At 45.7% G+C, this 26,138-nt stretch overlaps 1 protein-coding gene across 1 annotated transcript in view; it reads left to right on the top strand.

Annotated features, from left to right (window-relative positions):
• ATG2A (autophagy related 2A) overlaps positions 1 to 26,138 on the top strand; it is a 2,105,371-nt gene that overhangs the window by 1,951,211 nt on the left and 128,022 nt on the right. Inside the window, exon 39 of the mRNA XM_069644746.1 lies at positions 7,064 to 7,185. Coding sequence (XP_069500847.1) covers positions 7,064 to 7,185 — 122 coding nt within the window. The remainder of the gene's footprint in view (positions 1 to 7,063; positions 7,186 to 26,138) is intronic.

The raw sequence follows: 26,138 nt of genomic DNA, 5'->3' as shown, positions 1-26,138 counted from the left end.
AATACCTTTCAGTTGAACAGTAGATGAGCCAAGCTGACATTCGTTCTCACGGTGGCTAAGAAGCACAGGCCGGCCCCTTCGGTTCCCTTGTTTCTTTCTGTGAAACCAGGGGGTTATATATGATTTTAACAAATTAATAAATGAAGAATGCATTTTTAACGTACCTAAATCAACGATAAAATCTTTTCTTTTAATGTATTTTTTATTTGGGGGGTTCCCTTCCCCTACTGCCCGTTTCCCTATCTTTAAAACCCCAGCCCAACACCTCCCCACCCATTTTAACCACTTACCCCACCCCAACATGTTTTTTTAAAGAAATTTGCTTCTTTTAAATCACTGCATACCCTTAAGGTTACATAAAACCACCTCATTTCCATCTTTGCCCCTCTTGTGCCTGGGCCAGATTTTCTTTTGGCCTGTGGTCAGTGATAGCCGAGGTTTCTGAGCACATCCCTGAGGGGGGGGGTGCAGGCTGGTTTTGAAGCCCTTGTTTAAAGGCAGCAAGGAAGCCTCCTAACAGATTTTGCTGTCTGGCCTGGGCATCCCAGACTGTATTGCAAGGACGATGGCAACCAGCAATGACCTGCATTGGTTTTCGTGGCTAAGGACGTTCGGGTTTTCTATTGACGTTTAGGAGAAACTTCTGGACATGCCCTTTGATGGCATGAAATTGTGAGGCACCAAGGCCGACGGGTCGCTCCAGGAATTTAAAGTCTATAAGGCGTCTGCCAAATCACTGAGGCTAGCAGTGCGCCGTGAGCCTGGTGGGCAGGTTTTTTTCGCCCGTTCTCCACTTATGCCCAGAGATGTATAGACCATGCACCCTCGGGCAGGCAAGGACGTCGTCCCTACAGAGGTAGGGTCTGTGGTGCACCTAAAGAAGGAACTTTCACCTCCACCTCCGCCATTTATCACCAGTGGGAGGCAGGATATCCTTGTTTGGCGAGGAATGCAGAAATAGCACATCAGACGCCAGGGACTTAAAGGTCATGAAGCAGGGATACTGCTTTTCTTTTGCCTCTCACCCTCCAGAGCATCCCCTTGCCACCAACCTTTGTCTCCGGAACCTCTCCTACAGGAGGAGAACCATCAGCTTCTAGTAAAAGGGGCCATAGAGATACCATCCAGCTCAGAATGAGGTAGGGTTTGGTGCTCAACATACTTTCTGATAACAAAGAAGGACAGAGGTCTGAGACCCATCCTGGATCTACAGCTTCTGAACCTTTACTTGTGCAAGAACATGTTCAAGTTGATCACTCTGGCCCAGATCCTCCAGGCACTGTACCTGAAGGACTGGCTAGTCGCCCTGGATCTCCAGGATGCCTACTTGCATGTCGCTATCCACAAGACGCACAGGGAAGTACCTGTGATTCAAAGTGGGAAACTGCCACTACCATTTCAAGGTCGTACCATTCGGCCTTTCTTCTGCACCAAGTGTTTTCACCAATCTGCTACCTGTAGTGGCGGCTCGCCTCAGGAGGGGTAGGCATTCATGTCTTTCCCTACCTAGTCGACTGTCTCATCCAAGCCAACTCACCAGATCTAATATCAGCACTCCTGTACCGTTCGTGCTGCCTATTACACAGCTTGGGCTTCCCCCTGAAGTTCAAGATTTCTCAGGTTCTGCTGTCCCACGCCCTCAGATTTATCGGTGCGGTCCTGGACCCCCGAGGACAGAGTGGCAAACATCATCCAGATGGTCTAGGTTTTCCATCCTCCAACGACAGTTCCAGCCTCAGCTATTCTGCGCTTGTTGCGTCTTATGGCATCATGCATCTTGTTAGTGCCAGAGGCCTGCTGTGCATGAGGTTGCTATAGTGGATTCTGAGCTCACAATGGTCACAGTTTCAGGGACGAACCTCAGACCTTCTACTGGTCTCAGAGAAAATATCCAGAGATCTACAATGGTGGTCCGTGAAGGACAACCTCCTGAAGGGGTCGCTTTTTTGTCAACCTTGGCCACAAGTGACTCTAGTTAAAGATGCATGCCTGAGGGGCTGGGCGCTCACCTCCAAGAATTTAGGGTGAGCAGACAGTGGTGCTCATCTGAGTACTGGGAGCACATTCCCGCTTCAATGCCTCACAAACCTCTGATGCCACATCCTCTCTTACCTCTTTTGAATTCAACATCTCTACTATTGCTCTACCTCACTCGGTTCACATCATCCCCATTTATCGCCCTCCTGATCCCGCTGCACCATTCTTTGATGACCTTGGGCAACCCCTTGATTCTCTTTCCACTAAACATCACCTCATTCTCATAGGTGACTTTAATCTTCCCTCTCCAACCACTTCTCAGAAATCAGAACTTCAGTCTTTTCTCAGTGACCACACTCTCCACTCTGTCCATAACCTACCTACCCACACAGGGTGTAGCTCGTTGGATCTCATATTCATCTCCACCTCTTTCTCAGCCACTAATACTTCTGTTACACCATCCATATCTGCTCACTCAATTGTTTCCACCACCATGTCCTTTCCACCCTCTGACCTTTCCTCACCACTTGCATCACCCATTACTAAAAGGAAACTTAAACCTTCTGCCATTCCCCCTTTCTCTCTGACCTACAGTTCTCATTCTCCTCCTTCACACCCGATACCTCTTCCACCAACACTGCCTTTGCCAGCTTCCAATCCCTACGATATGACTCATTCTCCTCTCACTTCCCACTGCTTACTTCCACTCCTAAATCTCAGCATCCTCAACCATGTGTAACCCCATTCATACACTCTCTCCGCACAGGCCTATGTTGGCTACTGCGCAAATGGAGGCGTACCCACTCGCATGAGGGCCTGCGACTCTACCTCTCTGCCCTGAACTCTCTCAAGTCCACTCTTGATAGAGCTAAAAGGTAATTCTACCTAACCCTCATTGACTCTCACTCCAACCATCCTCGCAGGCTGCAGGGCACCTTGCTCTCACTCCTCACTGCTCCTAAGTCTATCACTATCAATTACACTTTCACAGATAATGACCTAGCTTAATACTTCAATGCAAAAATTACCAAAATTAGAGACACTCTCCTGACCTTCCTCACATTCCCTCCTCCTACATTTTACACACTGCCTACCCTACCATCATCCTCTGCCTCCATCTCCCACTTTAGTCACTCTAATACTGATGAAGTGCTATCTCTATTGATGAATGCCAACCCCTCTTGTGCCCCATCAGACCCTTTGGCTCCTCAGGTAGTTAAGCCTATTGCCGCTATAGTGGCCTCTCACCTTGCTGAACTCTTCAACCTGCCCTTCGACTTCGCTTGATTTCCCTCTGTTTTTAAAACAGCTATGGTCATCCCTCTCCTAAAAAGAAAAGCTAGGGGCTGACTCGAACCTACTGTCTAACCTTCCCCCTGTGTCTCTCCTTCCGCACTACTCTAAATTTCTCGAAAGGATATTGTTCAACCGCCTTACCAATTTCTTAGACATCCACAACTTTTGAGGCCCCCCACAAGCAGGTTTCCACTCCTGTCACTCCACAGAAACTGCTCCCATGAATGTGTCCATCTTCATTGCCTCTGCTAAGCACTAAAACCTATCCTCTATTCTAATTCTTTTTCACCTTTCTGCTGCCTTTGACACTGTCGATCACTCTGATCTCCTTAATACCCTTTCTTCTTGGGATTCGCGATCGAGCCCTTGCGTGTATTGAATCCTACCTTGCACCTTGCCAATTCTCTTCTTCTGGAGCAACACCTCTCAACTCACTCCTCTAACTGTTGGTGTTCCATAAGGCTTTGTCTTGGGTCCACCCCTCTTTACACTCTACATTTCTGCTCTTGGGGTACTAATCTCCTCCTTTGGGTTGTCGTGCCAACTCTTCGGGGACAACACCCAAATCTTCTTCTCTTTTCCTGAACTCTTCTCAGATATCTCTATTAAAATTTCCAACTGTGTCCCTGCCATTAAATGTTGGATAGCTTCGCACTCTCTGATGTTTAACTCTACCAAAACAGAGATACTCTTCATCTCTGCCAAAAGCTCTCCCTCATCTCTTCCTCTCCAGTTCCCAGCTGACACTCTCCCCTACTCTTCCTCAGCGTCATCTATGATCCTTCTCGCACTTGATCTATTTTCATCTTAAAAACTGGAACGGCAGCTCGCCTCAACCAACTAAATATTAGGAAATTGATGCACCTCCTTCCTTTAAACAACGCCAAGCATCTCTTAACCACTCTTGTCTTCTTTAAACTGGACTACTGTGCCAGCATCCTCTTTGGTCTCCCAAACTATGCTTTCTGTCCTCTCGACAAGATCATTAACTTCACTACCAAGACTCTTTGAACTCCTTCATTTCCCCATCACCAGTCTTGATGGCTGATGATGCAAAACGGGGCCAGATTTACATTTCTTCTCCTGGTTCACAAATCTAGCCATGGTAAGGCACCACTGTATCTATCCTCCTCTATTCAACTGTACAAGCCTTCTCGTAATCTCTGCTCTGCCTCTTCGACTACCCTTGTGGTACCTTGCCCTCCCTGTGCTTCCTCTCACTTCTGCCTTTTCTCTCTTCTTGCTCCACTTGTATGGAATTCTCTTCCCCTGGACCTCCAAGAAACAGTCCACACAGATTTGTTCACAACCAAACTAAAAGCCTATCTCCTCGCCTTGGAGTTACCCTCTGAACCTACCTCTCATCTGCCTCCTAGGTAACATTTATTCCTCGCCTCTAACCTGCTGCTGTCGCTCACGTTCTCTGCCTCCATTCTAGCACTACACCCTTCATGGTTACATCACAAGCACAGCTGGCCGTAAAGCCTACCTGCACTTAAAAATGTCCAATGTCGGTTGTCCTTAATCTATGGATGTCCACTTCTTTACTGTCCCCGGTGGCTGTTCCATTTACTCCCCTCCACAAAATGGTCAGAATGCCCCTCAAACTCACCCCATTGCAAGAAGCTCACTGCTTCCCGTCAAATATAATTTCTTATCTATTGTACGTTCTTTTGTGATCAAAAGAGCATTGTTCCTCCTGTGTGAAAATAAATAAAAACTATAAAAATTTAGTTTTAGGGGGTGGAAGGACCAATCACTTTTTAAAATTATACCCAGGTCCGTTATAAAAAGATTACAAAGTATTGGTGCAAGGACACATGCCTGTTTAAGACCTTTATTTGTATTTATTGTGTCAGACAGAAGCTCCTTCGAAGTCAGCCTAATTCTTATTGAGGTTCCTGAATATAGCTCTCAAAACAATGTTGATCAAATAAAGTGGGCAACCCCAATTTTAGTTTTTCTATTTTCTGGGTGCTAGGAACTGTTAGAGGCATCTTCCTATTCATCCACCTTTTCTTAGCATGTTTAAGCGGGCAGTACACTGGAGTATTCTGTCAGTGCAACCTCACTTCTCAGTTTGTCCCTTCAGCTCAACTGATGCAATGGAGTAGTAGTCCTCCTCCTCCGGCCCATCCCCACTCATGCTTGTGTCAGTCAAGGGAAGCCTCCACCAGGGAATACATTGTTGTTCAGCCCCTTTGCTGTTCTGCTCCAACTTCCAGGTTTTTTGCAGCTCATTGATGTTTGTACCTCTTCATGATTTTTGGTAGTGTTGAAAGCTAGAGAGATGACCCTGTAGTTGCAAACGTTCCCGGGACATCATGGAGATTGGAGCTGCTCACATTAAAGTCCTCTTTGTATCTAATTCGACCTCTTGGGTCTCATGTACATCACTGGTGTCCTTTCCTCCTCTTGAAACTGGGCAGTACCAAGTGCCGTAGCAGGTGGGGTCACTTGGCCAGCCTATTGCTATCAAATACCATTGGAGGGATGCTTAGGTGATAGGTTTCCATCGAAGAATTTGCTGTAGTTGAGAATTTGAATTCTGTTCACAGAGCACTATCTCTATATACTGTACAGTTTTGCCTCCAATCAGTGGTATGTCAGAGTATTAGCTGTGTGTTAGCCCAGTCTCTGTCTCAAAGTATGCTGTCACTGCCGAGCATCCTCTGTGCACACATAGACCCACTAGATTTAGTTCTGTCCTATGCAAGCATGGCACAGCCATTTCTCCATCAAATAGGGTAGTGCCCTGTGTCAACACTTGGCCCTATTATTACTGAAGAGCATGCATACTGTTCTGCTCAGGGGGCTAATCACAGAGGCCTCCAGGTGTGCTCCAGTAGTGCCCATGCTTTCTCTTCAAGCTCGATGTTGTGGGGAGAGGTACTGTTGCATGCCTGCACTACCAGTCCACATCCTGTGGTCCTCTGAAATGCATAGTAGTAACACCAGCGGATTGACAAACGTGTTGGGAGAGGTTTCAAGCTCATAAAGTGGTGGGGATGAGGAGGAGGTACTGGAGGCCGGTCGGTGTCCCAAAGCCCCTTTCTGCATTCACACCCTCAATTGATGCGCTGGGGAGCCCACTTTAGCTGTTGCTTACACAATTCGCTCTATTTATAAACCAAGGTGCAGGACTTCGCGTCACTATGGGTACCTGCTCCTGTTTCTGTGCCAGTTCTTTTTGGTGGACCTGGGTAATAAAGGTTGAACTGAAGAAATGGCCCTGGCAGCTCTAGGTGTATGTACAATGATATCACTTTTGTGTATGTGTTACTAAGGAGCTGTGATGGAGTTGACTGTGGAGTTGGTTGGTGCCACCTGTTGACTGTTCATGTTAAAAAAATATCCAGATTGAAGATGGGTTTCATAGATGAGGAATCTATGGGGGAAATCATTCTGTCCCTCAGAGAAAATGTTACAGAATTTTGGACTTGTATCGTAGCAAAAAGTGGAGGGGGGGGTGGGGGGGGGAGGGGGGGGGGGCGGGGGGGTGTGTGTGTGTGTGTGTGTGTGTGTGTGTAGATAGAGATATCTCCTCTTTGAGGCACTAGTTATATTTGGTAAACTGCCTGCAATTTTTTTGTCAGGTGTCTCTATCTAACAATTTCCTATAGCACACCATTCTAAACATCAACTAAGATATTAACTTACGGTCTTAGCCTTTTGGTCATAATAGAAATAAATCGCAATACTAAAACAGGTTATTGTCTTAAAAATGTATGTTGTGTTTCTGCTCTGCCAAAACAGCATACTCAATCCTATCTTCTTTGTTTTCTGGCAGGCTGTTGGGTGTGGATAAGGTGACCAGCTACGCCCTCAACGAATGGCTGACAGACATCAGGAAGAACCAGCTCCCAGGAATCCTGGGGGGTGTTGGACCCATGCATTCTGTTGTGCAGCTCTGTAAGGCTCTTGATTGCTCCTCCCAGCCTACACCTTACCCTTTCCACCTCCCCATTGTTTTTACCTTCTGCTCCCCCAAGGTTTGTGGTATACAGCCACCATTGTTTTATTGTATGTACCACCTTGTTTTATTATGCATTGACTGCGTGGGCGCTGCTATGAAAAAAGTTGGTGAACAAGCTCAGAAAAAGCAAATCGTTTAGGCTTTTGCATAGAGCATTTTATATCTGGGTTACGATTCTTGTTACGCTATTGGGCTTGCTTGCTTTAGGTGGTACCGGTATGCACCCATATAAACCCATGCTAAGAGGTACAGAATTGGCCTCCACATCAGGCAGTATAAAAGTGCCTCCCGTTTGGCACTTCCCCATTCAAATTTTATAGGAATGATCCCCTACAAATAATTCAGAAATTACCATATCAGGCAATATAGATGTGCTACCAAGCAGGAAGTTTAGCTTGACTTCCATGAAGCACTTGACAAGGATTTTCCTGGAGCCCTATTTGAGTCCAAGTTGCCAACTGATCTAGGCAATGTGGGAAACTTGAGGAAAGGCAAGGATGCACATCATTCATGACCTGTGGTTTAACCAATCTTTATTTTGATTGACAGACTGGTCAGGGTTAGGACTAGATAAACGCCTAACATGTACTGGGAGAAATTCAACAAGTAAAGATGGACTTCTAAATCAACTGTGTCAGAATGGGTTGAACTCAATAGTGATTCCTTAGTTCTCCAAGTGGTCCCCTTGTGATCGAAGATAAGATCCATAACCTAACAAGTCTTAGCTCCTCCAGAGGTGCACTAATCTGTAAAGACGTGTCCAAATATGTGGCTAACAGAACTGTCCGAATCCCAAGCTTGTCTTTAGCCTTCCCACCCCTATGCTAATACCATCTAAGTTATAAGGATTTGGCCAAAGCAAGTTCAAAACGTACCCTTCAAAGCCCATTCCCATTCTAATGCAAAACAAACAAACTTTTTCTTTAGGTCTCTTGCGATTTACAACCATCTCCTTAGGAGTTTGGATTTCAAAATTCATGGCAGGTCCCTCCTGGACCGTCCATCCTCTTGGATCTCCTTTTATCAGGGTTCTTTCTTCCTCTCCTTTTTATCAAGAGTACTGGATTCACAGTAGGTTTCGAGTCACAGCATTCACAACAAGCCTCTGTCGTAGTAGTCCTTGGGTTCAGGGTTCATAATAGGCCTTTTTCCTTGGCCTTGGGTTCAGCATTCACAGCTGGCCTCTCCCCAAGGCCTGGGGCCCTTGGGAGAGTGCCAGGAACCTCTTCTTATCATTCCCCAGTGCTCCAGGGTAAAAAGCCCCAGACTTTGGCTCTCTGGTTCCCTCAAGGAGTTGAGAGGGGCTGGTGCCCTTCAGGTCAGCCATCTTCCTCCAGTACTTACAGGGGTTGGTGGCTCTCTCAGCCCCCCAACCCCTCACTCCTCTTAGCCTCTGTAGGTCAGCGCTGGCTTACTCCAAGCAGCAGTCCTTCCAGTAGTCACAATAGGAGTCTCCCTCCAGCAGATTCACCTTGTATTAAGAGCGTTACCCAATTTGATCAATTTTAAATTTAGAATGTATGTTGCCAAGTTTCTGATAGTTGACAAATATCAGAACGTACTGTCAGAACCTTACTAGTCCGTTGAAAAGGATCTTGAGACCCAATACCTTCCAATAACTCTGCATCCGTCCCATCCTTTGTAGGAGGATCACTAAAAACTAGTTCCATAGATTTACTAATTGGGTTGCTCTGATGGTTTTGCCATTTTACATCCTTTCCTAGACATAGATGGTCAGTCATAGTCAGATTAGGAACTAGTAGCAGATTGTTCTCCCTTCTCATAGGGCCTGCCCATTTCCATTTTACTCTGCCTGATGTGTTTTTGCCGGCTTCTGGAGTCAATAGATATTCCAAGCTATTAGGGCTCTTTCTCACTGGTCTAGAGTCGGTAGAGAATGTCGCTGTTTCTATTGGCCGACACAGTAGTTGGTCCTCGGTATCCTCCGTACTTAAATTTGGCAAAATAAATTCATCTTGTGACTTACCAGAACCCCACTTGGCCATAGCCGCTTTCTGATTTGTTTTCTCAGCATTTTGAATCAGCTGGAGTGTACAGGCTTCCCCCCTCTTAACAACACAATTCTCAGCAGATATATGAGGGGGGGGGAGATATTCAACTGGTTGATCAAAAGTTTGAGCCAGCGGATATTCCTGGGGAACCAATCCACCTCACCCCCCAGAAAGGTGGGGGCAAGCCGGTAAGGAAAGCAACTTCTTTACAACATTGCCACAATTCGATGGTACATACATAGGCATAGGCAAAGGCAAACCAGGCTTTTCTAGAACTAACTCCTCTTCTCCCTCTTCTACCTTTAGCCTATCCACAAAGGGTGACTGGGGAGGCCGGAGGGAAGGACTCCCCGGAACAATACATTCCGCCACAATACATTCCGCCCCAGGGGTGGATGAGGAAATGTCTACCTCTATATTAGCCAGGGAGGTACATGTCTGGGATTTCAAAGCCATAGGGCAGTCCGGACTCAAAGTAGCCATCCGTGGGGGCCTTGAGGTAGAACTTGAAAGATTCTGTAGGTCGTGTGGTATTTCAGGAAGGCACTCTATCCTGTGCAACTTACCTGACATCACACACGACTTGGAGACAGAGGACGCGGCACCCCTGTGTCGCTGCCTTCCAGTGCCATCCGTAAACCACTTCTCAAAATCCTCATAGATGATAAATGCAAGGTGGTGGACGGGCTCCCACACTCTCGATAGCTCGCCAGTCCACTTCCCCATCAATCTTCCGTTGTAAATATATACCGGGGGAGACCACACTGCTCAAGATAGTATATTGCCTCTGCCGGAGCTCCAAATTTGTTCTAGATTTAAAAAGCTTTTGATTTTCTTAAAACTGCAGGATGTCAAATAGAGGTCTAGAAAATACTGTAGATTCAGCATCCTTTTAGCATGTTGAAAACGTAGTAGTCAAGGAGCCGGCTCCCCATCCTCTTGTCTCTCGTCTCACAGGAACGCAAAAACACTCAGCAACGCACTCCACAAACGCTCCGCTCGTGCTGGAGTCGATCTAGCTAAGAGCTCCTCCTCCTTTTAATAGGCACGAAAAAGAGACTAGCAGCAGTCTCAGGAGACTCCCAGTACAATGTGCTCACCACAACACTAAGCAATGCACTCCACCAATATATACTGATTACCAGAATGTCGCAATTACTTTCAATAAAAGATTTCACATGATTGGCTGTGAAGCCACAAGTGTGGTTTATGCTCTGGATAATTTTATAAAGAGAATTAGATTTAACGAAGGTTAGCAGTCCTCCGGACGGTCTACCACCCTCAGGACCCTTTTTAGCTGGCTGGAAATTACAATCATATCCACCAATAACAGACTGGATAGTTAACCAAGTTTCTTGGAAGTTAATAATCGATCTGGATTTTAGTCACCTAGAAGTGGATTAGTAAAAAGGTGAACATTGCCCCGGGTATTCCATGACGTAAAAAGGATAGAATGTAAACTACTGTTAGAATGATGCAGGACAGGAAGTAATTTGTTATTTAACGAACCTGAAAGCCAGGAACAGTCAGATGCGTATGCCTAGTCAGTACCGCTACTTGTTTGGGTCTGCACTCAGCGTTCGGTCCTGATTGAGAATCAAAGGTAACCACAATTTCCATAGGAGTGAGGTTTGAGCGGCTATCATCCCTCGTTTCATTCCGGCAAATACCCCTATCCATATAAGGTGTAATGTCGAATCCGAAGGTTCAGATAGTACCAATTTCACTCATAACCACATCAAAAACCATTCCAGATCTAAATATAACCTCAACTCGATCAGTTCTAAAGTAGTCCCCAAAAATATTCTGTCAATATCCCGTGTGGATATAGAGCTAAGGGACGGAATTTCATTCAATAGTCTTAATATGTTGGTACGATTCAAGACTATATGCTTGTTATCATGCAAAACTCTTTCTAAGCACACCTTAAAATCTACCTCCACTTGCGTATTCCCGACACAACCCGATCGACTTTGCAAATCTTGTTCCCGTATCCCGACCGACTTTGCAAATCTTGTTCTCGTATTTTAACGGACCCTTGGGATAATGCTTGTCCTGATCATTTGAGATTTCTCTGCCCTTTGAACCCTGCAAAACACTGTTTCTTAGTCTGCAATTTCTGTAATTATCCATTTCCCAATTTGTTCTCCCAAATAGATTTAATGGAAGAAAATGCAATCGATTATCTACAAGAACAGAATTGTGCAGGACTAAGGACTTACTGGATGTGGTTTCACCAATGCAAGGAAGAAACGGGTTCTTGGACAGTACAGGGCCCGACGTAGCGGAACTAACCACTACCTTGCTTGTTGGTATTGAAGAGGGGAAAAATGACCCCATAGCTGACGTAGAAGGGACATCAGAGATAGGCGGGTGTAAAGGAAGGCATGGTATCAAAGTAAGACTCACCCAAGAGAACACAGTTCTAGGGTGTTCATTGAACATTATCAAGGTTGTGATAAACGCCTATCTAAACCTAAATCTAAAGATGGGAGCAAGCTATGACCATCAAATAATAACAGTCATAGTGGAGTATCTTCAAAATAAAAGGGCCTATAATAAAAAAAAAGAAATATTGCCAATCCTAATTTACAAAAGTGTGGGGAGATGTTCATGGAAAAAAAAAGTGTTCACAAAATGATAAGTCAGGATGTTCGGGCTGTTGGCCTCCCTTCCCCACGTTTTCAGCACGTGACAAGGTGGTTAACCTGAGCATAGCACACTCTTGAGCTTCTTCTGCATGAGGACACAGTTCCGTTACCAACATCAGGGCCTTTTGTGCCCAAATCTCCTAAGGTATCAAAGTCTCTTGATTCAGAGGGCCTGATGTACCAAAACAACAAAAAGTCCCTTTACAAATATTAAAGACGGGTGATTCACTCTTCACCCTGGATCCCCCTCAGCTGGGCTCTGATCCCTTTTTCACAATTAGTCTCCCTCAGCCGCGCTCGCACCAATTACAGTTCGTATTGGCTATCAAATACTTTCGAATGTACATAGCGTTTGGCTTGACCTGTTGCAGGACCACTTCGATTTCACAGTTCACAAATTTTCCAATCTCAGTTGGATACCTAACAGAGACCTTCGAATGAGCACCCACATGGTGCCGGTCCACTCTGTATATGGCATCTGTTAGGATTGTTTCCCATTCATGTGTAATTTTCCCTCCAGTTGTGAACCCCCCCAAGTTTTTGCTTTTGTCTGACCATCCTAGTCTGACTTTTTCCAGTGGAGTGAAGCCTTCTGCTGTACTCCGCTGGGCTTTAGCTCATCTTGTTAAGGGGAAACGGACATGCCCTTCAGACTGTCAGTACTGGGAGACTTTGTTTCCCTTAGTCTTTCACTTTGTTGCCATTTCTTGGTAACATTTTATCAGTGTACAATATACCTTCCACTACAGTGCGCTGGGGTCTCTTTTTCATTTTTAAGGCCCTAGACACCCTCGAAGGATTTTTGGTGAATGTACAAGTGCGCTCAGGACGGAACTGGCGGCAGCAGTTTGTTTTTAAAACATGTTGACTCTTTTCAATGGTCCAAACCACGTTTACCGCGTTTGACCCAGGATGGTGGCCAGTGCCTAAAATGAGCATGCCAAGAAGCCCTTTTGTTCTGTCCTTTGGCCATTTTGTCCTTTAGCCTTCCCCAGCTCGAGCAGACCAAGGAAAGGTCATGCGGGCTCCCACGCAAGCCGAGGCATTCACAGGTTTCTGCATGCTTTGTGTGTATGCGCCCAGGATGTGGGCTGGACCTGTCTAGTTCCAATACACATCTTGGGTGCCAGGATGTCTGGTGTGCTGGGATGACTGGAACCACCGTGGTCCATGATTTGCCCACGTCTAGTATTTTTGAATGTGAGCAGATCTCCCATTGGTTTACCTTCATTTGGCGCGAAGCAAACTGTGGATAAGAGAATGCACTCTACACCCATTCTAGGTCGATCTTCTGAGTTCTCACCAAACTTAGTAAAGGAGCCAAGTATCTTGAAGCGAAGAAACAGATTTGTGGAACCGCTGGAAGGTTTGGTACCTTGACCCCGCTGTTGTCCCGTCGGAGCCCCTGTTTCTCATCGATCACAGAAAGCCTGCAAGGGCGCTTCGACCCGTTGGAGTAGTGGGACCAACTACTCTCGGCACCTCCTGCTTAACCTGCAAACAAGCCCCTTTGGAAGTATAACTGGACCGCCCAGTGAACGGACAAGCTCATGCGGGACCTTTGCTCTGGAATCACCGCCGTCTTGAGTCTTAACTTTAGGAACCGTAAGCTCTTTGTAGAAGGCACTCTCCCACTGACTTTTGTCGTACACCTAGCATTCCTAGGTCAGGAACTAGGAGAGTCTGCCTGAACCCGAGCCTACGCGGTACCCGTGTCGCCCCGCTGTGGTGACAAGCTTCGTGGGTGCCTTCCCCTAAGACGAGACACAGTGGAACTGACCCAATCCCTTGGAGAAATGGCCACTGTCCCACCACAGACTGAAGTCCAGGAACCCAGCCCCTGAAAGCCAGAGGGACACACAACTGCGGGACTCGAACCTGCGAGCAAACTGGACTACACTGGTGAAGTTTGTCCAGACTGCATTAAGGGTTGGTGAGTACTTGCATCACTTACCGGTGGCCCCTAGGCACATCCATAGACATTTACGCACAAGTGTCCTCTAAGGGCCACTCAACTTAGTTAGGGTAGTGTGAACTACCATCCTATTCCCGATTGCTGGAAATCACTCTGCCCACTTGTACCCTCCTCGAATAGTGGAACTCTATTCTTCATTGCCTCACCCCGCTTCCAGAGACAGTGCAGCCCCTTGAAGAAGACCTGTTTTGTACTTTAACGCACGACCGGGTGCTGCCGGGCTAAGCATGCTTTTGAGCACAAGGCTCCACACTTCATAGGGATTGGACTGCCTACTAGCTAGGGTTGTGATTCCTGAAGAATTGGCTAAAGTATATTTGCACTGTCTGACCCTCTTATGTTACAGGTTGCATATCCATACTTGCTCAATATTGCTTTAGGACAACAGTTACTGTATATATGTTCCCTAGTTTGTGTTAGAATTGTTAATATAACGGTGGTTTCATCTTGTTTGCTTTAAAAGGCCTCTAAGAAATGTGTATGTGTTTTTATATGTGCACCTGACTGAGAGTAATTTGTGGTGTTGTTTACTGCGTGCGCTCATCGTGGGCCTTCAGACACTCACCCCTCCTGAGACCTAATCTTGACCGCCCAAATTCTACCTCGATTGGGCTGGCTTGTCCAGAAGGTTACCCTGTTCCAAGAGACTAGGCTGGCCTTCTGAACCTCTGCCCACCAGGTCAGAGTTCAGAAATCCATCTTAACAGCATCTACCTTGGTTTCAAATGTTCAGTCACTCCTTGGATATTCAATTATATTCGCATCACTCATCACACATGCCTTTCTCTCTGTTCTTTGCAGATTTCTTCTTACAATGTTGCCGCTTACAACCTTGGTTCTAACACAGCCTGGTCTGCTATCAGTCTCCCTGACTCACCACCTGTGCTGACTTTACTGGAGTGGCTTTGTTGTAGGAGCCAAGGACAGTACTACGGCAGCAATCACTCCTCCCCGCCTCAGCTATCGATGCGGGAGAGCCCCGGGTACCTTCGACACAATTAACCTTTCTTGAGCTTTAATTCCCGGTCTTTTGATTTTTATTCTCGAAGGCTCGTGAAAGTAGTGTTTTTCTTCCTCTGAAAAGGCCTAGGGCAATTCCCTCCCTACAACCCGTTCTGGTCTTGCCATCTTTCTCCTCATATTATCTGCCATATCAGAACTGCTGCTTCCTTGTGCGTTTTCCCTTGCTGATAGTGTGCTTTCGTGCTTCGCCTTTTATCTGTCTGGGGAAGTGTGATGGGAGTCAGGTGTATGTAATTATCAGTAATTGCCTTCCTCTGCCTGACCTTGTGCTGGGACAGTTTTCTCTCACAGTGAGCTGTCCAGGGAAAAGGTGTTCGTGTTGGGAAAAGGGGGTGGTGGGGTTGAGCTCCTAGGTATTTTACCTGGTAGGATGGGGCAAAGGTGTCACAAGGAAGGGGATACCACTTCCACTCCCCGAGGACCCCTCATCCAGGTGATCATCACGCACTGGTCCACCCCCAGGAAGTGGACCCAAAAGCGATGGCCGTGTACTGGCCACCTGGATGACAGATCCCCGGGGACTGGCGGTTGGACACCTTCAGGTTTCTCACAAGACACAGCCCTGATCTGAGGCTCAATCTTTACCCTAATCTATCAAACGTAGGAATAAACTCTCCTGTAAAAATAACTGGCTTGTTTTCTTTTATGTGCCATCATAATAAACCAAATATGGGTCCCTCCATATATAAAATGAAAGAGGGGTCCTTCACTCTCCTGCAGGCGGTATTGCTGGTTCAGTGCAAAAATAGTAAGGGGGCCTCACTAAATGTTTTGCACCAGGCCTCACAAAACCCTGTGCCAGCCCTGTCTGCAATTGCACAAAGAAACCTGTGCCTCTGTTGAACACCTTGGGGATAGGTGCACTTAGTAAAACCCCAGAGGTAGATGTAAAGGTAAGGCATTTGATGTTAGGCCCTCACCTAAGCTAGCCATAGATAGTAGGTGTGAACAACATCACTAGTCTGGAAACCTTGGATTTAGGGACGTCTGTTCTAGGAAAGGAAAGCCCACGAGAGAGAGATGCTCATTAGTATAATCCTCCCTCTCCCTTTTTTTCCAGCCAGGTACGATCTGTTAAAAAATATATTCATTGTACAATCTGCTCATATTCATACTAAACAATTCTCAAATCACCACTGGTTTAAGAAAAATAAAACCCTTTGAACTGTTACCCAGTTTCCATAAATTAAGGCCATCTGTGACATGTTGTGTCATCATGGGATCGTTCAGGCTCCAACACACAGGCCACTTACAAGGGTGAGACCACCTACTTGGAGAGAGAATTGAGGTGATTGAGGCACAAGAGAAGAAGCCTATCCTGGTTCTAACCAGAGCTGGGTACTGTTAGAGAAGAACAGAGTCCTGGGTCCAATGTTCCATGCATTGACCGATCAGGCATCCCACCCATTCGGAGATCCCCATGGGAGAATGCTTACGCTGTTCACAGCACCTACAATTACTATCTCCCTGCGAATTACAAGATCATGGTAGAGATGGATCTAAGGGTAGACCTGCCGATGAGCAGCTTTAGTTAGTTCACTGTAGCCCAAAGCGACCAGAAGAATCCATTTTACCAGTTATTTACTGTTATCAACCTAGCCAAGCACCACAGTAAAATCTAAGCCTGCCCTGCTGAACAACCTCTCCCCATCCAGGCAAGATAGATAGCTTTTGTGGCATGCCCTGTTGATCTCATAGAGGGCTTAGTGAAGTACATGCCACCAGGACTAGTGGAGAAAGTGGAAATGACTGTTGGCTGTTGAAGGCTTTTTTCCTGTGAACACAGTGGCTACTTTACGCTAAAGCTGGCCTTCATTTGCCTTTGAGTAGGTTGTTTAAGTAATGCCTTTTGCATGGTTTCCAGTGGTTTTGTCCTTTTGAAGCAGCTGGTGTGGGAGATGGGGGCGCAGTGTTTATTGTACAAGCAGCAACATCTCAGTGTGGAAGATTAAACACTAGCTTTTCCTGTGAAGGGGAACTGGTGTGGTAGAGTAAAATTCTGGAGAGAGCTGCTTTGTGAAATGGAGGAAGATAACACGTGCTGCTGTGCTTGCTTTTAACCTTTCACATTCCGATGTTGTCCGATTCCTCCTCCTGTATGACTTGAGAGGGGTCAAAATGTTCCTAATTTTCAGTGCTCGAAAATTTAGATTTTTAAGAAAAGGATTTGGATGAGAGTATAAATGCCCTGTTAAATTAACTGTACATCTCAAAAAATAGTTTTTTTTGTGTTACTTATTCTACTCAGTTTTCTTCTAACACACACATTCTCCACATTTGAACTGCGGAGGTTTCGGGAGTGCCCCCTCTTTGTCTGATCCAAAATCCTCAATTCCATTTCCTAACTGTATCCCAGCTACAATTCTATGCAAGGGTATGATATTAATTCTTCAAAAACAAAGCAATGGGCTTTAAGACTTCCACTTGTAAATGTTTACACTTGTACAAAGTAGGCCAAGGTACAAACCACCTTTCCTGTAGTAATACGGCCATACTCACCCATTCCGTTTCAGGTAAAATAATCTTACTATTCAAATTCGACCTTTAGGGTGACATGCCAGACACTTAATGATCCACTGAGGCAGTTGAGAGTATAGAGTTGTTGAGGTTTTCCTCGATCCACAGTAGAGTCCATCACATCTTGGATTTGATCTCCACTATCACTGTGGAACTCTTATCTAAGGATCTAGCTGCTATGCCGGTAATATCACTCCTTAATCATGCAGTGGTTCAGTTTATCCTCCATTATTGAACAACCACACCTTAACCAGCAGGGGTTACATTGCACTGGTCTGTGGAGCCAACAAAGTTTTATATACCACCTGCATTGATGTTGTACTAATGTCAATGAACAAATTATTATGAAACATAACTGGGATTCACCAAAAATGTGTTTTGGAGCCTCGTCAAACATTTCAAAGTCCTTCTCTCCTTTTTTTAAATCTATCATGCAGAACATTTATACTGAGATCAAGAACATTTGTGACAACCAGCCACCCTATCCAAATTTAGACCTAATGCTCATCACATAGGCAGTTAGTATAATAAAAGCATCTACCCTGCAGGTGGGGCCACCACCAGAATCCTTACTTGGAGAATACAATAGCCTAAAACATTCTGGAAGTCACAAATACTTCTCTTAAATAGAGCTAGTCCCCTTAAAATATGCCATCATAAACTTTCTGCTTAAGCCTACGGATGGACCCAGTTGCTCAGAGCACCTGCTTAAACCAATTATAATCAGTAGTGCCAGACAATGCATAAGAGAGAGCATTGGCAGTGCGTGTGAGCAATTTTGGCTAGACTGATATTGAATTGTAAAAATAAATTGGCTGTAGGTTAAACATCTGGTGCAACTCTCTATTACCGCTCAGATCTTGCCAGTCAAGTTGTGGTGATGCTGTCCGACTGTGGAACCCCAAGCCAAATATATGATTTCCTCGGCAGCGGTGTAGCTTCCACAGGCAGTGGTGAAAAGGGAGCAGATTGCCACCTACCCTTTCCCTAGTAAAGAGAATTGCAACCTTTTTTTGCGCTATGGTAGCCTAGTGCACTTTGCCTCTACTGGTCCCCGAGCCTAACTTCTGATAATTTACCTATTTTGTTTGATAATAAATGAGCAACTTGCAATTTACCCTCATTTCACTCAGTCCTAGCAGGGAAGTGTCACACGGTCTCTCTCTATCTCTCTCCATCTCTCTCTATCTATCTCTCTCTCTCTCTCTTGTTGCTGGTAAAAAATAATTGTTGGGGGAAACAATGTTTTCCCCGACTATCCAACCCTTAAACTGGATGTTTTAGGACTGAAGTTTGTTTATATGATTATACCAGTCCTAAAATACGTTGGGAAGGCTGATTATATGGAGAGAAAACATTGCGGACCCAACCAATGTTTTCCAAGATATGGAGAGCCGGACCTGGAGAGGGGGGGGGGGTGTGTGTGTGTGTGTGTGTGTGTGTGTGTGTGTGTGTGTGAGAGAGAGAGAGATATATCCTGTGCAGTTCCCCTAGGGAGCACTACAGAAGATTAAGACTAGAGGTATATGCAATAAATTCCCTTTGGTATCCGTCTGTACCACAAAGATTTAGTTGGTAGCTGTGGCTAAGCAGTCAGACTTATCTCAAGAGGGAGATGGGCAGTATTCAGGGTTTACACAATAGGACTACAATACTATGACACAAGGAAACACTGACCAAAGCTTTGTATTAAAAAGAATATATTTATTTTACACACTTCTACATCAATCACAATTTATCAAAGCAAGTTAAAACAGTCAAGAAAAGTATACACCACTCCCTATTTAAATTGTAGACAAGTTTGAGCAAGAGTGAAAACTGAGCAAAATGGCACAGTGTAAACTAAGCAGAAATGTCACTCTAACAATTTCTCAAAAGGGAGGGAAAGAACAAGTTATACAGAGATAACCTCTTAAACACACTAGCAACACTTCCCAAGTGGATTGTGAACAAGTTAGGCAAGGTAGCACTTCAGCAATAGTCATACGTAGGTGAAAACCGAGCAACATGGCACTTGAACAATACTTAAGAGGGAAGGAAGTGTGGTTATAAGAGTTTTTGGTGCACCAACACAGTTGATGGTGAAAAGCAATCGAAGGCAGCTGTAACACATGTAGCCAAAGTCATTAGGCCAGGGCCAGAGTTAGTGCCCAGGATCAAACTATTCTAGTAACTGCAGTCAAGTCTTTTGTTTAATGGTTCAAAAGGAGGGTGCAGAAGGTAAAAGATAATGTTTGTCGATAGGGGCGACCAACCCAGGAGGTAAGCAAAGGATTTCAAACACCTTTAGCAGTACTCCTCAAAACGGAAGGCCTGGCGGAACAATGTACCTGAAAAAGGAGAAGCGGCTCCTATGGTGGTGGTGGTTCCTGGCAGTTCCTGCAGTTCGTGTTGTCCAGCAGAGGAAGAGAGGCTCTCGTCGTGGAGGAAGGTTCGAGGTACTGCACTGCCCAGGGACGAAGCCAGCTGCGTTGATGCCGAGACGGATTAAAGGTACGCTCCTTTAAATCGCGGTCGTGGTGGACGGGTGCCTGGCTATCCGGCCTCCGAGTGCAGGGAACTGGCGATTTGACCAAGGCAGGTCCTGGAAGGCGATTGGCAAACTCGTTGGTCCCACCAGCTCCAGGGAAGAAGGCTCTTGCAGATGAAGATCTTCTCTCGTCGTGTGGAGAAAAGTGGTGAGACGCTGCAGCAGGGCTTCACCGGTGGTTCAGTCATTGCAGATGTCTTTGGCTTCTCTCCTCTTTGGCTTCTTAGTTCCAGTGGCGACGCCTTCCTCTTCCAGTCCTCAGGACCCTGCTTTTATGTAGAAAAAAAAACATTCATACAGCCTAGCTGTCACTCACACAGTGGAGTTGTCATTCTGGCAGTTGACCCTCCAGCCTATCAGGGCAGAGTGCGACTTGGGTTGCTTAGGCAACCCTGTCCAGGGGGCCTATTCCCCCTCCCACACAATGGGTCTACCCCAGACTCAGTGGCGCCGAAAGGAGGGCTTCTTGGCAGAAGCCCGCCAAAAGAACGAACAAAGGATCCCCGACCTGGGTTAGGATCTTGGAGAACGACACGAGAAAGAATTATTATTAAAGTTCTGGCAAATAAAACCTACCTGAGTAAAGTTAATATAAAAATAAACCGGCGGTATGTTAGAGGCTGTCAGTAAAATTGATAGCCTCGAACAATGGGAAAATCCCATAGGGAAATATTCACGGTCGAATATTTACAGTAGTAACCACTGCCACCAGCCAAAAACTTTTGAGAGAGGGACTGTACGGTACCCTCTCGAAAATGAACCCCAGGGAAAAACTATTAACCCTTCCCAGTACTTCCATAGTAAGATGGGTTGTACTGGTTCAGTTCATAAATATTGACTAGTAAAGTCAATGGGGACTTTACATGCCTTGAGAGTCAGTAGTCAGTCCCAGGGTATGGAGTCTTTTTGGGCGTCACTATGACACACCTGTGTCACTGCACTGAGGGTGCTGGGTAACACACATGCACAAAGATGATACCTATGAGGGTGAGAAACCTCACAGACCATGAGCACAAAAATAGCCTAAAACACACATAGCAATCTGCCTAAGAGTGGGAAAAAGAGTCTCACTCTTAGCAGGAGAAAAAAAAAAAAACCTTCAAATCCAGCAAAGCTGCTGGGGGACTCTATAGGTAAGGGAAATTAGCCATAGAATGAGAATTCTCCCAAACAGTGGTTTTGTGGTCTGTGATGCCAAAATAATTCCCAGTTCTCATACTCACTCGCTAAACACCTGGCACCCCGCCAAAAGATAGTCTTCTGTGCCTAAAGGTTTCCACTCGGGGTGGGCAACTCCTAAAGTATGAGACTGCCTGGGTTCAGTGTTTGGCATTGAAATGCTTAACCAACATCAGCCTGTTGAAATACATTGGACCAGAGGCATGGTTTGGAGGGCTACAGGAAAATCATAATTGTTTGACAAAGAATGGCAGTATACATGCTGGCCAATTTAATGGATTATCTTTGTGGTCATTTTCCTATAGTGATGTGGTCGTAACTTACTCTAGTGATAGAAGAATGTAGGTAGGTTGGTCCAGAGTTTTAAAACATAGAAAAGGAGATCTGGTCTTGCAATTAAGAGCAAAAGTAGGCCTTTTTTACCACTGCTGCCACCCCCACTATAGTGAAAATAGAGAGGAATCACATAATCCAAAGAATGTTTTTTTTAATCCCTGCCCATATATTAAATATTTGTTTGTGTGATCTATTTTATTAATTAAGGCTACAATGTAGAATTTTATGGTATAAATGTGAACTGGCCAGGTATATTCCCAACCAATTTGTTATTGGAACAAGTGGATTTTTAAAAACTAATCCAAACTCCTGGCTAGATGTCAAATGTTAGTTCTTCATTATAAATCGTAAAACATGAATATCTTAATGCATACGCTGGATCCTTGGACACATTTTAACAAGAGGACAAATATCCTTCAAATAAAGCCAAATGTAATGTTTTCTTTTCTTTTTTTACGTTTACCGGACACAAAAGGAGACTAATGTAGCAGAGCACTGTTTTTAATTGCTTTTATTTACTGGAAATTTAAGGCAAGAGTTAAGTGCACTCTATATACTTTTTGTTTACACCCGAGAACTATCACTAGAAGACAGAGCGCTGTGGTAGCAGCTAACTTTCAATATTTCTTTAACTGCATGAGTGTGGGGATCCCCTGGACACAGTCTTGGACTTAGCTGCAGTACTATTTTTCAAATTTTAAACATCATTCAGTCTTTTTGCTTTGTTCAATGTTTATTCATTATTCTAACAGAAATCCAAATACAGCTAGTATTGATAAAGTCATTAATCGCTAAGCAAGGTTCATTAACCAATTCAAATGGAAAAGGAGAGAAAACAGTTGTGGAAGGAAAAATAAATATAAAAATATACACGTGTGGTAAACCTTGTCAGCGCCCATTCTATAAGCTGTGCTTCACAATCGTAAATAGAAGTTAAGTCTGAATAGTGGAACTCATACATCGTGTTCAAAATGCCCCATCTTAATGTAAATGCAAAACCGACATATATTATATTAAATGTACTTCAACTGTCAGCTACATGGAGGCATCAGATCAGGTGATGACAGAGTAACATCTACAAATACTTGCAAAATAGTGTCATCCTCATCATACTCTTTATTCCGAATCCTAGCATCCCTCGTACCATATCTTTAGACCATTCTTCCAGCTTAATGGTTGTGTCAAGGTCAAGAGTCCAGGCTAAATATCTTTAGAACATCCCAATGATGCCTTTCCAGAATATTTGAACCTGTGAGCACTTCCACCACATTTAAATGAATGTGGCCTGAAGATATCCACACCTCGAACATCCAGCATCAGCACAGGCATGCATTTTCTCGAGCAGGGCTGGAGAAATAGATGCCCTCTGTAAACATTTGTAGCACAATACATTGTGTCCTTGCATGCACTTTGCTATTCTGAATCTTGCATGGAAGAACCTAGATCAGCCTGCCATCCTATGCACATCTTGTTCACCACACTTGTGTGTTTAGGCGAACAATCATTATACAATTTAGTAACACCTCTGCCTCGCATGCCCAATCAGACAATGGTCTTTTTTTGTATATACAATAGTGGTTCATCAGGGAATGCTGTCCAGGTTCTCCTGTTTGGTGTTAATAAAACTGCATGGGTCAGAAAGAATGCATAGTCCAGGATCAACACCCACAAAAGTAGTCAAACCCGCAAGTATCTGCTGTCCTGATATAATTTTCCCCGGGTCCTAATGGTCAAACTAGTTCTCCTCTTGCTCACGTAGTTGTTTGTTTCGAGTATATGGCATTACCCCAGAGCAGGAGGAATGGAATATACCTGTATACAAAAGTCCCTTGTTTTAGTCAAAATCAGGTGGATTTCCTTTAAATGAGCAGTTGGTGCTAGTTGAAACTTGGATAGTAGGCGGACAATAAATACTTACAAAGGTGCTTTCTAATGGATTCTTTCCTGCCACGGATTCCTCATCTATGATATCACTATCCCAGTGCAGCTATTCTCTAGAAACTTGTTCTGCCGCCAGGGAGCACAGCACGGCTCAGCATCGGTTCCGTCCCATGCCTCTACGTGCCCTGCGTCGTATATGATGTTGGCGCCAGCATATATAGCGGCACAAAGCCCCAAGACTTCAGTTCCTTTTTTCAGCGCACTCTGTTCACTAATCAGGATCATACTTGTCAACCTTTTTATTTTTGAAAAATGCCATGCCAAAACTGAAAAGTCTCCAATTTCAAGCCTTGTCCGGATTGCCACCAGCATATGTCGGTCTGGGATCTGCACCAAATATGCGTGTATTGGTTGGGCGAGGAACATGGCACCCAGGGTTGTGGGTCGTGTCAGTCTGTGCACCGAAAGGCCCTACGGGAACGGGCGGCGAAGATCTTTACATTCGTCCACAAGGCAAAGGGTGAGGTACTGCAATCTCGGTAAAGGTCGCAGGGTGTAGATCAACGCTCTGGATATCGGGTGGGGCAGTGCAAGGAGAAATATCGGAAGAGGTCACGCTCCCTGAGTGAGTCCTCTAATCTCCACTGTTCCTCCTCGAAGAAGTCACTACTGTAAGGGTTCCTCTAAGCGGCCGGCACAAGTGCCTTTTCCAACCTAGTCCGATATGCCGGAGGAATGGGGGAACTTCTGCCTGAAAGTGCTTGACATCTTCACCAAGGCACTGTTGGCTCCGGCCCTGACGCGGTCGGTGGCACCGTCAGCTTTGGTGCAGATGGGTCCCATCGTGTCTTCTGTGACCTGCAAGGTACCCTCAGAAGACTATCCCGACACCCCCTAAGGGTTCGGGTGTGGTCCAGAAGGAGAGGGCGGTTTCTCTGCGACAACAGGCCTCAGGTGCAGGCAGGGCAACAGCATCATCTTCGGCGTCATGGACTCTGCGGCTCCGCAGGAATTCATCCCACTCCCCAGGGACAGCTTTATATCTAAGATGTATGACATCTACAATGGGGAAGGTGACCAGATCCCTTTTGGGCATGAACTCAGAGGTTCAAGGGAGGAAAGAGACTTCGTAGAGGAATTTTATGGGGGAGGTGAGGACGTGCTGGACCTGGCAGAGGACCTGCAAGGAACCAGTTGTCTAGACACTTCCCCTGAGTTGGACATCTTACCAGCTAGTGGCTGATGGCTAAGGGGGCCAATACTCTGGTGCTCTCTGCTACGTCCAGAGTTCAATACGAACTCTGTTAGATTCAGTGGATTGCTTTTCTCCCGCAGATTACTCATCTTGATAGATATCCATCATCCAGCTCTGCTGCTCAGAAACATTTCGCCAGGGGGGGTGTAATGGACCTCGACTCGGCCTTCGATCCGCCTTGCCTGGCTCTTGATCGTCAGCTCCAGAAGTGATATTGGGCGTTGTATATATAGCAGGTCACTACGCCCCATGCTTCAGTTCCTTTTTTCCTCTCAAGCGTGCACGCTGCATCCGGAACATGACTTAGAGTTTTCTCTATTTTTTTTTTAATTGTTGTTTTCCTCAGAAAACCTCAACTGGATGTCATCCCACCGAGTTTCGGGCTTCAATCGGTGTCTAGGTGTTAGTCATGACATGGAGTCGTGCTCAAAAATGCAGCCGAAATCCCTACATGAGAGGGCACGGAAACTGGTCTTGGGTCGACCGTCCGCAAAATCTCTGGCACGGTCTCTCGTCTGGTCTTCCAAGGCTGAGACTGAGGATCCCACCCCCGAGAAGGGGAAAGAAAACATTGCAAAAAGAAACGGTCCCATTCCAGGAGCCATTCCTCATTGTCTTCCTTGCGGAAGAATCGGCACCAGCGTCATCTGCGCAAGTCCAGCTCATCCTCGGAACGAGGTAAGCCCTCAGCAGAGCCGACCACTTGGGAAGAGTGGGAACGTTTTAAAACTTCTATGCTTGAAATGTTTAGACAGCAAGCTGCTGTAGGTGCAGCTGCGGCCCCCGACCAGCAAGCTTTGGTGGCGAAAGCGACTCTCGGTGCTCCCGACCCCAAGCCAGCCATTCCGTCGACACCGAAAACGCATTCGGGCGTTTAGCTGGAATGCCGCAATGCTGAGGCCCATGGCGTCCATCGGTCGTCTGAACGTCCCTTTGCACCAAAAGAACCATCGGCATCAGAAGCGGCCTTGGCTTAGAAACCTAGTCCGTTGCCGGTGAAGCCCTCGGCGCCGACAGTCATCAATGGTTAGTTAGTAACGTTGTCCAGAGCGGGGTTCTTTGACTCGATGCAGTCCATTTTCGCCATCAGTAACCTCGATGATGAAGTTGACCCCGTTTACACAGGAGCTGATGACGACGACTGGCCCTGGCTCAAGGTCTACAGGATGCTAGTGGCCAAGATACTTCCCCAGACCTTGAGTTGCAGCAAAACCAGCCCTATACTCATGCTAATTCTAGGTTCATGACTCTCGTTGACAGGGTTGTTGACACCCTTGGGTTGAAGTAGTCTACCACACCTCTTCAAGAGTATGAGCTCACCGATATCTTGGATGTGGGTCCCACAGTTGAGTTAACATGCCATTTAACCCTACCATTGAGGTCCCTTTATCCTCCTTATGGCAGGACCCTGGCACTATTCCCCCTGTAAACGCCAATTTTACAGGGGAGTTATAGGCTGGCAAGAGGAGACCCTTTTTTCCTGGCCTCACACCCGTGCCTGGAAGGGCTGGTTATACAGGCTATCACTAT

The sequence above is a fragment of the Ambystoma mexicanum genome, chromosome 2p (genome assembly GCF_040938575.1).
Source record: "Ambystoma mexicanum isolate Mex_15411 chromosome 2p, UKY_AmexF1_1, whole genome shotgun sequence".
Classification (NCBI taxonomy): Eukaryota; Metazoa; Chordata; class Amphibia; order Caudata; family Ambystomatidae; genus Ambystoma; species Ambystoma mexicanum.
The sequence above is the reverse complement of the archived record's forward strand: the minus strand, read 5'-3'. Positions and strand labels throughout refer to the sequence as shown.